This window comes from Apium graveolens, chromosome 6 (assembly GCF_009905375.1).
Source record: "Apium graveolens cultivar Ventura chromosome 6, ASM990537v1, whole genome shotgun sequence".
NCBI classification, from domain to species: Eukaryota; Viridiplantae; Streptophyta; class Magnoliopsida; order Apiales; family Apiaceae; genus Apium; species Apium graveolens.
In genome coordinates, this window is record NC_133652.1 from 7618722 (window position 1) to 7630599 (window position 11878).

At 30.6% G+C, this 11878-nt stretch overlaps 1 protein-coding gene across 3 annotated transcripts; it reads left to right on the forward strand.

Annotated features, from left to right (window-relative positions):
• Positions 1 to 3675: 3675 nt before the first annotated feature.
• On the forward strand, positions 3676 to 10372 carry LOC141667114 (uncharacterized). 3 transcript variants are annotated; one of them, XM_074473478.1, is made up of 11 exons: positions 3676 to 4046; positions 4186 to 4320; positions 5201 to 5405; positions 6207 to 6406; positions 6709 to 6954; positions 7665 to 7760; positions 7849 to 7926; positions 8447 to 8659; positions 9456 to 9524; positions 9624 to 9779; positions 10293 to 10372. In XM_074473478.1, the coding sequence occupies exons 1-11, from the start codon at positions 3930 to 3932 to the stop codon at positions 10296 to 10298; spliced, it is 1521 nt and encodes a 506-aa protein (XP_074329579.1). In that variant the 5' UTR covers positions 3676 to 3929; the 3' UTR covers positions 10299 to 10372. The 3 variants fall into 3 exon arrangements, with proteins under 3 accessions (XP_074329579.1, XP_074329578.1, XP_074329580.1); XM_074473477.1 differs by lacking the exon at positions 10293 to 10372 and having other exon boundaries at positions 9624 to 10053; XM_074473479.1 differs by lacking the exons at positions 8447 to 8659; positions 10293 to 10372 and having other exon boundaries at positions 9624 to 10053.
• The last annotated feature ends 1506 nt before the right edge of the window (positions 10373 to 11878 follow it).

Below are 11878 nucleotides of genomic sequence, written 5' to 3' on the forward strand. Positions count from 1 at the left end.
TTCTTATCTTTCCTGACTTGTTCAATATCAGGATCAGACCATTCATTCCTTGGCTTGGGGACTGATGGCTCATTTCCAGTTGCAACTCTCATTGGTACATTAGGGCCTCTCTCTATGCAATCTACACATGCCTCATCTTGAGAAAGTAAATGGAGATGCATTTTTACCTTCCAATGATGGTAATTATCTTTATCCAGAAAAGAAATCTTGACTCCAACATCCTTCTTGTTCATCTTGCTATTTTGTTGTGATCTTTAAACTCTTTGTTTATTAAGAGCTTGCTCTAATACCAATTGCTAGTCCCTAACAATGCAACAAGAATTACATAAGGGGGTCGAATGGAATTCTTGAAACTTTTTCACAAAGATATAAAATGTTTTATCTTAATAATATATAACTGTGTGAATTGATTTGCAAACTGCGGAATAATAACTTGGAATGAATCAAGACACAAGTAATTAAAAACACAAGTCTTTAACAACTTTCTGTTGGATTTGAATGTATCCACCAGATATATATATTATATCAAGAGAACTCTGTGTAGCAATTAACTCACAACTGCTTACAAATTTCAACAACTAAGTTTATAGAGAAATGCTAAGAATACAGCTTACAAATGTTTCTCTGAGAATAATAATCTTGCTTAGTTTCTTTTTGTTCTATTTGCTGCTTCTTGGTTTATATATCACCAAGATTACAAAGTAATAAGACAAGATAATAAAACAAAACCTATCAAGTCTAATACTATGCTGATTCATTACTTTATTCCAGCATCTTTGAATATCTTCATAATAGCATGAAAATGGCAATGCTTCTTTGTTCTCTAAAACCCAGTTGAATAGGCTTCCACATTTCATTTGCATACACTCGACGCATGTGACTGTGTTGTCACTGTCAACAAATGTTTGAATTCTTTATCCGTCGGGTTCATGATCATCCGTCGGGTTCATGATCATTCGCCGGGTTCATGATCATCCGTCGGGTTGCCTTGTTGATCATCCGTCGGGTTGCCTTGTTGATCATCCGTCGAGTGGCATTGTTGTTTATCCGTCAGATAGCTATCTGGCACTTGACTTCATTTCATTTATGCAGAATTACAAGCTAAATTTAGTTTTGAATTAAACATAATTATACTTTGTAAAGACATTTTAAAATATTAATAAAATTATATATTCCAATTATTAATATTATTTTTAAAAATTATCTATTTTAAAAAAAATCAATAACTTATATATGTGAGTATATATATATGATTATTGTCAAACAATATGTATTTATAATTTCAAATAAATAAATTAAAAATCTTAAAAATATCTTTTCAAATTAAATTCAAAATATTATAAATTATTAAAAACAATCTCCTATATATAATTACCCTCCATACACCTCAATTCTCGTTAGGAGGTCGAGAGCCGTTGAGACTTTCTTTCTCAAGCCAACCAGAGTGACCCTGCGGCAAATCAATATAATTAATTTATTGATATCATTCGGCCCAGCATAAAAAACACAAACAATCACAAAGGAAAGAGGGATTTCCTCGTAACAACCCCTGTAAACATTTGTCGTGAAACAAAACCTAAATTCATTCGTGTATTTCAAATCCCAAAAAATATCTTATTCGTCTACTAACAATCGTAATAATTACTTAACTGCATATAAATAACTTAATTACAAATAACATAAAATATAAAGTCATATTCAAAAATTATTTTTATATATAAAATTTTATTGTTTAAAATTAATTATTATACTATATTGTAATCTATCTATACTATATTATATTAAAGGCCGAAAAGGTTGAAATTTTGTTGGTAGTCGTTCTGGCGACTTGTAACTATCGTAATATTTAAAATAAAACATTCTTTTAAAATAAGTATAATCATATAAATGTAAATAGAATTTTAAATGTGTAATGGTCTCGGGTTTAAATAAGATAATATATGTTTTTCACTCGGACTAAACAAAATTATACAATTGATCCGATCTTATATAAAAATAAAAGTAACTAAACAAAGTTATTTGGATTTGTTGTTTCGGGTTAAAATAAAATAGCAAATATTGATGATTCGGCTAAAAAATATATTATTGAACCGAGTCAAATAAAATTAAATTTTTGAAAAGTAATTTGTTAGTACGGGCTACAATAAAATTAAATTCTACCTGACTGGTTGTTAGATATAATGCAAGCTTAAAAATGTGTAATAGAATCTGCCCTTAATAATTTAATTAACACAATTTTAATAGTCGGTTCGTCTGTACAATGTTTGAGTTTATATAAATTACGGGCTTTTTTCAAGTTCTATGGTATCCATACTATTTTACGAAAATGAAACTAGAGATATTTTGTTAGTCAAAATAATAGTGTCAGAGTAAAACAAATCAATATATAACGTGGGCTACCAAAATTTATACAACTAATCCAGAATAAAGCAAAATTAAAATAATAAAATAATTAGATTAGCTAAAACTTAAAAAATATATTATTATCCGGGCTAACGTAAAATATTTAACATTGATCAGGATTAAAACAGATCTCTTCTATATATAATAGGAGAACAATAGATAATATTAGTGAGATTAAAAAGTCTCATTGAAAAGACTAAACTACTATTGTTTTTAATATCGAACTTGAGATATTTTATTTACCCATACAACCTCATACCACTACGCCATATTGTCACATCTATTTTTTATCATACACATATTATATAAGTGTGTTAAATGAATATTTTATTTAAATTTAAAAATAGTTACTTGAATTTTGCAAAAAAAAGGGAAAGTTACTTGAATATTTGTACAGTTAATTTTAAAGAATTGAATTACAGATACAAAATTAGACATAGTACATAAATGGATTGTCTTATATATTTTTCTTTTTTTTTAGTTTGAAAATATATCTCATATATTTTTTATTATAAAAAACAACTAAAATGTACATATATATATATTTTAAAAATTATTGAAAATATGGTCTCTTATATATAAATAATCTATATTGGTATTACAAATTTAGATAAGTTCAGATTAGAATGAGTCAATGCATTTTTAGTTTATTTCGAATTTGAAATAAGAACTTGGTTCATTGTTCAAAAAAGACTCGAAATTTGACTTCATGACTCGGACGAAAAATATCGTCACAATCTACGTTTAGTAAATTTAAATTACAAGATTGGCGAGAATATCTTACCAATAGTGTAATTTTTTTTAATATCTTATGTTAATATAATTTAATGTGTTTGAGGTGTTTATACGATCAAGTTAATTGCTTATTTGTAATAAAATTATTAACTTCACATATAGTGCATTATTGTTTTTGGGACTTGACTCGATTTAAAAAAAAACGAAATTTGATATGAGATCTCACGAGATTTGTTAAAACTACGATGATATATTAAATCGATTTTTTTTATTTTTCACTTTAAAAAACAAACTTTTTAAAAAGAATTCTTTTAGATAACCAATATTCATTGATCAGGATAATATTGTACAAATATTTTGAATTATTCAAATAAAAGTTACATCTAAACTATATCGTAACATTTGATTCAATGCATTTTATACTATTTAAAGAAAAAATATATATTGTTTAATAATCCGTAGAAATTAACTAGTTGAACTGATATTTATAAACTTTATTTAATTAAAATTGATGCATAATTTTTTTTTAGAACCAAAACCCTTCGACCGGTGTATTGGGCGGGTAGAACGAGTGATAATGTGTTATTTATGTAATTTTTTCTCAAAATCACAATGGAAAGAGGGATTTTCCCCTTTTCATTGTTAAATTGGTGTACCCACATCTCTCCGTGTCTCTGTCTCTGTTTCTCTCTAAACTCTCTCTCTCTCTCTCTCTCCCTCCCTCCCTCTCTCTCCCTCTCTCTCTCTCTCTCTCCCATCTGGGATCGTTCTGTTTATTTGTTTACTAAGTTATGGATGCTAAATTAAAATTAAAGTTGTTGGAAAATCGCCGCCGTGTAGAGGAGGAATATAGGCAAAACCGTGTTCATTATCGTTTAAGGCAGAAAGCAGGTTCGTCGGGGAATAAGGTAAATTATTTATTGTGTTCTTTGTTTCTTGTGCTATTATTATTATTATTATTATTATAATTATAATTATTATTATTATTATTATTTGTAATTGGAATTTAGGGAATTGATAGCCACTTTAATGCTTTTGTCCGTTCAGATGAATGCTCCTGATATGGGAAAAAAGAGAAAAGTTGATGATGCACCAATATCTAGTGCTCCTCCTGCTCCGGGGAAAAAGAGAAAAGTAGATGATGCACCAACATCTAAACCAGGGACTTCCTTGTGCAATAAGGTAAATTATATCCAGGTTTTCTTTCTTTCTCATTCTAAGTAATAAGAGCATCTCCAAGAGTTAATTTAGCCCCCTCCTCAAAAATAAAATAAAATATTAACTCTTAACTATTTAAGAGTTTCAAATACTTGTCATATCCAACAATGAATCTATCTAGTCTCTTAAATTACTTGCTAGCATTTTTTAATTAGCTAATATACCCATGTTATTTAAATAATGAAAAGTGATGTAATGAAAGAGGAGAGGAGAGAGACTCCTAATATTGAGGAGCATAAAAGAGCTCCTAACAATTTGAAGAAAAGTTAGGAGTCTCTTGGAGCTTGATTTTCATGATTTTTCCTCAAAATTTAGGTTAGGAGCTTGAGTTGAGATGCCCTTAGGGTTGCTCCAAGGGGTTGCTTGGTTTCATAGATTTGCAAGTTTTATATTATTGTTTTGTTAAGAACCGGTGTCACAGTTCATTTGGCTTAATTTTTAGACTATGGGTCAGATTTGGTTTTACACATAATAGTTTAAAACTTACACAATTGTAGTTTTATAGTATGAAGTTGGATTTGATCTCAGGAATTGAATTGTGGTTGTTGTTTTTTGATTTCCAAATGAATCTATTTTCTATTTTTACTAAAAAAATAATTTTGAGCCCTTACTCAAATATATTTATTATAATGATCATGTTTGGTAGTTAAATTTTTGAACCAAATTAGAGGTTGGCCAAATGAAACCTCTTATACTAGTGTTTGGTAGTTGGTACATTTTGGAGGATTTTTTTTCTTTCCAGAAATTAGTTTGCACATACACCCCTACAAGCACCAATTAACCTGCTTGCCACTTCTTGCAATACAACTCACTTGTTTTTCTTTATTTTTTGTCTACTCTTCAGTATGGCCGCCATATTGCTTTTCTTTTTGAATTTGCCTCGGGATATGCTCTTTTTGATGCTCATGGAATGTATGAATATCCTGGATTTAGCACCACATTCAAAATAGCTGAGAAGTACCTCAATAACAACCCATTCACGCTCAGAGCTTTTTATCCCTTTTCATCTCTCCGTGACGCTCTCCATCAAATGAAGGCTATATGCAATTGTAAGTAGTAACTATATATATATAGGAAGATGATCATATAGAAACAACTTTTAAAATGTAGAAACTAATCTAAGCCACTAGATCAGTCTAATCTAATGCCCCCCTACATGCAACACATAGAATTAAACTGCACCCTCCCACACAGAATCTCAACTTTTCCCCTCCATTTTCAATTTGATTTTTCCCGTCAGAAAAAATTCGACTTCACTATATTTTTCTCCATCTCCCAATGATCAATTTGCATACCATATGTGATATATTTCGATGTGATTTAGAATTTTTATACTTTAGTTTCTAGTTTTTATTATAAAGAAGTTTCTATTGGATTAGCCATATATATATATATAGGGACCTAATGAGAACCCAATTAAAATGAGAACTGATAACCAAATACATGCAATAAATTTTTGTAATGGCTATTATAATATTAATGAATAATTATTTTAAGCTAAAAAATAATTGGAATCTTATTTTATATGAAAGGTTCTCTCATTCCCTTTTTAAGAGTGTTCCCCCGGAACCTTACTCTCTCTCTCTATATATATATTGAGGGTGACCTTAGGTCAGTACATGAGGTTATAACAAAAAATAATACAACATCATTGGTCTTTTTGGGTGGATTCTGATATTAAAAATTTGCCATCCAGATTTTTTATTCAAATAGCTTATAACCTTAGGTAACTCCCTGAGGTCATCCTCGCCTCTCTCTCTCTCCCCTATATATATATTTGTTTTTTTTTAATTTTCTATAATTCTATTCCATGTTTGTCTTATAAAAAAAATTATGTATTTTGTTTGTAGCCAATGTGACCAAGGAGCTGAAAAGTTTTTTAGTGGATAATATTCCACAACCAAGATCTGATTATCAAATTGCAGTTGCAAATGCACTGTTGGGACGTAATATATGTTTAGCAACAGGGATATTTGTGATAGTTGGTCAAATAATCGATCAGGTTATGCGTGGTTTGCGGGCAAAAATTGACAAATTCATCGACTTGGAGGTTTGTTTCCTTTCTGTTAAGTAATCATTTACATGTACGAGTACAAGTACGTGTATGTGTACTTTTCTGATAAAAGACTTATTCATGTGTACCTTTTTCTAGAAATAAGTGATTTCTGCAAATAAGAAATGTTAAACCCCTATCAAACATTTAGATGTGAATTTTTTCCCTAAGATAAGGAAACTTGAGAATGGCTCAACAAAAATAAGTCCTTATTTCCATCCTCATCAAATAAGTCTGGCCAAACATACCCAGTATATATGATTTCTTGCAAACTAATTTGTTGATTTTCTTTTATCTAGCCCGGAGACTTGAGAATGGCTCAACTGAATTTGGCACGCAGTTATCGTTGGCAAAGTTGTGCGTGCAAAGAAAGTTCCATAGTGCAAAGAAATTTTCACACTGGTTTTGCAAACAAAGTTGTGGTTGTCCCACATAAATTTAAAGGACTTTTCATCGCCAAGGGTTTGGGTAAAAAGAATTTTATCTGTACTAAAAATTTAGTACCTGGTAAAGTTCTTCACGGTGACAAATTAATATCTGTTCAGGTGAATTAATTTATTTTATAGTAGTATTTGGCTCTTCATTAATTAATAATCTTTATAATCCATGATTATTATTAACATTGCATTATTATCATTTACTCCCTTCATCCTTCCCAATTCTTTATATTTGGGTTTTCTTTTCGGAGGAGCAGAGTAAAATATAAAGATTCCCGTTTATGTGTTAAGCTGAAGCGTAGAAACACTATAAAAAAGGCATTTTTGTATAAGTGGGTGTTTATATTAGATCTGGACATAATTTTAAAAGGTGGTTCTTTTTTTTTTGTTGGGCTTGTTTTAAAAACGAGTACGTTATATATACTGGACTTTCAGTCATTGACACACTCTAAACATCCAATCAACATCCAAGCTGCCTCCCTCATCCTCCACAAATCCTCAACAAACCACCACTGATTGTGATTATTTTGAAAGCGGAGAATATGATGATGTACAAATATAACTTTTTATCCACTTTTTTAATATATTTTAGTATTATGACATATGGGCCTACACTTCTCTTTTGAGTTTGCAGATAGTAATTAGCATGTCATTTCTCTTTATATGTGTAAGTATATACTAATCAATGTAGTGCGCTTCATTTACCAAAACCCGAGCTTCATTTTTCGGTTTATGCTTAAGCTACCAGAGAGATCTTACGCTTCGTTGTGTTTTTTGCCTTAAGTAACACTGAATGTATATAATTTTCCCTATTTCAGAAGGATGATGGAACTGAAGTTGAGTACAGATTATGGAATCCGCATATGTCAAAGTTGGCGGCTGCTATACTGGGCGGTCTTACTAATATATGGATCGTAAGTATTATCATATATACAATAGCAAATGAGTTATACAATTTATTTATTTATTTTTGCTTCATTTAATTCGGTTTATGTTTTTCAGAAACCCGGGTCTCACGTTTTATACCTGGGAGATGTATGTGGAATTACAGTTTTACAATTATCCGATCTTGTTGGCTCGGTAAGTTATATAGTATGTGCTTGATCATGGCTTGTTTGTATTTTTATGCTATGTTACTCATACGCGACACTTATTTAGTGTCGGATCATTTGACTTAAATGTGGACACTTTGACCAACTTAGAGATTAAATATGACTAGAACTTATGATTTAAAATCAATATGTGTGTGAGAAGGGAGAAATAAACAAGCATGAGATAAAAGTAGAGAAGATATCTAATTTCAAGGTCAATTACAAAATCATGTTTAATGTGAGTTTTGTTATTAATTTTTGTTAAGATGTCATACTTGATAATTTGATACACTTGTTCATCAATATATTATGCTGTGTCGCGGTGCCATGTCCAAAAATAGGTCATACCATGTTTAAAAATAGGACCATGTCCCCGTGTCTCAAAATTTAGATTTTTCAAGTCCGACACTCGGATATGGGTCGTGTCCCACACTCCACAACCAAGTTGGAGTAACATAGTTTTTATGTTCCATATCATTTATGCATAGCTTGGATGTTTAAATATGCAGGATGGAATGGTGTATGTAATTGGGTTGTCAGATGTTGTTGCAAACACGGTGGAGGAGAGGTCGAATGTTGTTACATTTCCAGAAAATTTTTGTTTCCGTAAGGACATGGTTAGTAGAGATTATCGCATGGTTAATGGTATGGATTACCGCATGGTTGTTGGCATGGTGGATGTCATCCTTGGTGATATCGTTTATCCAGATCCCTCTTTGCAGGTTATTTTCACCCATATTTTAATGTCTTCTATTTTTAAGTAAATAAGGTATCATAACTGGATTATATATTAACTTTTCCAAAACATAAAAAATAAAAAAATTTACCTTTTTTTTAAAGAATGGTTATGATTTTTTTTTTAAAAAAATCAGTGTGATTGCAATCATTTAAAAAATAAAGACAGCAGCTACCTCTTGGTACAAATTATTAATATCGGAATAAGGATTAAAAATGCGGTGGTATCTTTAAATATTTGTTTTTTTATTGATTTATAATATTTGAATTAAATGAACATGTCTCACTTTAAAATTAATTTAATTATAATCGCTCAAAAAAGGATTAAACATTAAAAAAATTGTACTTTTGCTACAATAATGCACAGTTTCCTGTTAAATGCTTTCTCAATACATTTAAAAAGGAAGGTTGTTCTATGGTTATGAAGTATTATTTTGAAATGCTTTATAATCTTTTGAATTGTTCATGATTCCAACATTATTTTAGTTATTCCCTCATCCCACCTATTTTAATTTGTAAATTACCCTTTAAGACTTGATAGCTGGTAAAGTTTTTTGGTTTTAGAATCTTGGATTATTAGTTGAGTGTTTTTCTTTTTGTTTTTTTTCAGTTAAAAGATTATAAGTTTAGTTTTGAATGTACAATGGGAACTAAGATTTTATATTTGTGATGCCTTATAGTTTCTTCATGTATGACTTGGAGATATAGGTGGGTATTTTGTGGTATTGCTCTTAGATGTTTAGTTTTTAAATATAGTTGTGACCGTGCTTTTTTGTTGGGCAGGTGAATTATATAGCTAGGTATGCTCTATTACATCTTAAAACCGGCGGTCATTACTTGATCTGCACACGGGTATGTCTTCTTTTATGATATTTGTTGTATTTAGTCTACAAAGTGTGAATGTCCTTTGGAGTTCTGTTAAACCATGTTTCTAACTTGTGCGAATTGCAGGCAAAAAACATCAATTTCACTAGCCAAGTTAAAGATCCGTTTGCTGACCACGACAAACTTCCCTTCAGCGTGAGGATAGAGTTCAAGACCAACGAAATTGTCACGTTAGAACCAATAGGGAGGGGGCATGCCGTCGCTGTTGGCGGTTACCGCATGGTACAGTAATAGATGGATGTTTGCTTAGTATATTGTCATCACTTGAACTCCCATTTTGTGCTGAACAAGAAATGAATTCTATTTGAACTTCGTTATCACTTGCACTCTGTGCTGCTTAACAAAGTTCTAATTTTCCATTTCCTATTTAGTCAGGGGTTACTTGTTATTAGTGTTTCCTGCTATTATTGGAATTCCGGAATTCATCTGTTATTATTTTGTTATCACTTTTAAGTTATAGTTCAGCTTGCAATTGATATGTTATATTTTTGTTATCCCTTTTTAGTTATAGTTCGACTTGCAATCGATATGCCGTCCAAGTGCCAATGCTACCGAGCCGCGTATATAGTTGATTTTGTGCAAAGCTGATTTTTTATGTCTCTTTTTATTTTCTTTTTGGGGGATTATGTGGCCCTCTAGCTAGCTTTATTTTCATAGCTTGGGACGCTATTGCTTCTGCAAAGTGTCGTTACATTGTTTTGTTTGTAACAAGGCTATATCCTCTTTGAATGCCAGGGTTAATACAAATCCATACATTTGTGGACTTGGAAATTATGGAGGTTTTCAGGGCCAGCATTATTTAAGTTATTATTGTGGACTTGGAAATCCTGTAGCATTTTTTAAGTTATATCTGTTTTATCTTCTACTGAACAATCTCAAGTGTTTTCTGTTCAGTCTTCCACTTCTAAACAATCTTTTACTGCTGGTTTGTAATTGTTTCAAAGGAGGGATCAGCCTTTTGTTTTTGGTTATTTATGTTTAAGTTGTCTAAAGGATGCATTGTTTCTCGTTATGTATATCTGGATTTGGACCATACAGATGTAACTGAAATTGGATTTGTATGGACACTAAAATGTCCTTTAGCATCATCAAATAAAGCTGAATCCTGATTACAATGTAAAGTTTACGCTCTTGGACTAGGATATTCTATGGTCGTTATTCGCACACTGGATGGTTTATGCTGATTATGGGAGGAAAATGGTTAAGAGTTGTTTTGGCAACTCAAAACTCAATAGCCGGGCAATGGTCCAATTTTGTTGTTTTAGTCTTTGAGCTTGTTTGTTTGCTGCAGTTCTTTGAAGGTGGTTGACATATATTAGATATTTAGGGTTGGGGCAAGGCTTGGAAGAAAGCTCCCCGTCCTATTCTGTGTGTGTATATAACAGTTCTCGCTGTTCTGTGGAACCCGAGGACCAGCATTAAACAACAATCGAGCAAGTTTGGATGTGCTTAGTCAAGGCCTTTAGAATTTAAATAATTTCCAACTCATTACACCATTTTGGTGTAAGTGTAAAAACTAGAGAAATTACTAAAAATACTAAATTTTATAATTTATTTTTTTTCGATTTTACTATCTTATGATTTTTTTTGCAAAAATACGGAATCAATCAAAATCAACCAGGTATGCAACTAGTTAAATGAAGTTTTTATTTTTTGTTACATTTGATGTTGCATGTAGTTGCAGAACTCGTCAAATATTCCATCCGGTTGATTTCAATTGTGTAAAAGCGTATTTTTGCAAAGAAAATAGAAAATAGTATTTTTGCTAATTAAAAAGTATTTTTGCAAAATATTTTTAAAAAATGACTGTAATTTTGTAAAAATAATTTTAGATTTGGGTATTTTCAAAAAACCCTAAAAACTACGCTATTTTCTAATTCAATTCCAATCCATCAACACAAAGTTCACACTATTCTTGTACTATATGACTATTTTATCACTAAAGTATAAAAATAAAATTAAAAAGTAAAAAAGTGGTGTGATATGAATGGAACAAATTTTTAGATATAATGCAGACTTAAAAATGTGTAACAGATTCTAATCTTAATAATTCAATTAACACAATTTTAATAACTGGTCCGTTCGTACAATGTTTGGGTTTATGTATATTACAGGCTTTTTTCAAGTTCTATGGTGTCCTTACTATTTTACCAAAATGGAACTAGAGCTATTTTGTTAGTCTAAATAATAGTGTCTGAGTAAAACAAATCAATATATAATTTGGGCTACTAAAATTTATACAACTAATCCAGGATAACGCAAAATTAAAATCATAAAATAAATAGATTAGCTAAAACTTAAAAATATTTATTTTTATCCGG

Bases quoted from the DNA above. Each gene is read 5' to 3' on its own strand.
- LOC141667114 (XM_074473477.1), top strand. From the start codon at position 3,930: ATGGATGCTAAATTAAAATTAAAGTTGTTGGAAAATCGCCGCCGTGTA. The intron at 4,321-5,200 runs GTAAATTATATC...TCTACTCTTCAG, and splicing joins GGACTTCCTTGTGCAATAAG to TATGGCCGCCATATTGCTTT. The intron at 6,407-6,708 runs GTTTGTTTCCTT...TCTTTTATCTAG, and splicing joins ACAAATTCATCGACTTGGAG to CCCGGAGACTTGAGAATGGC.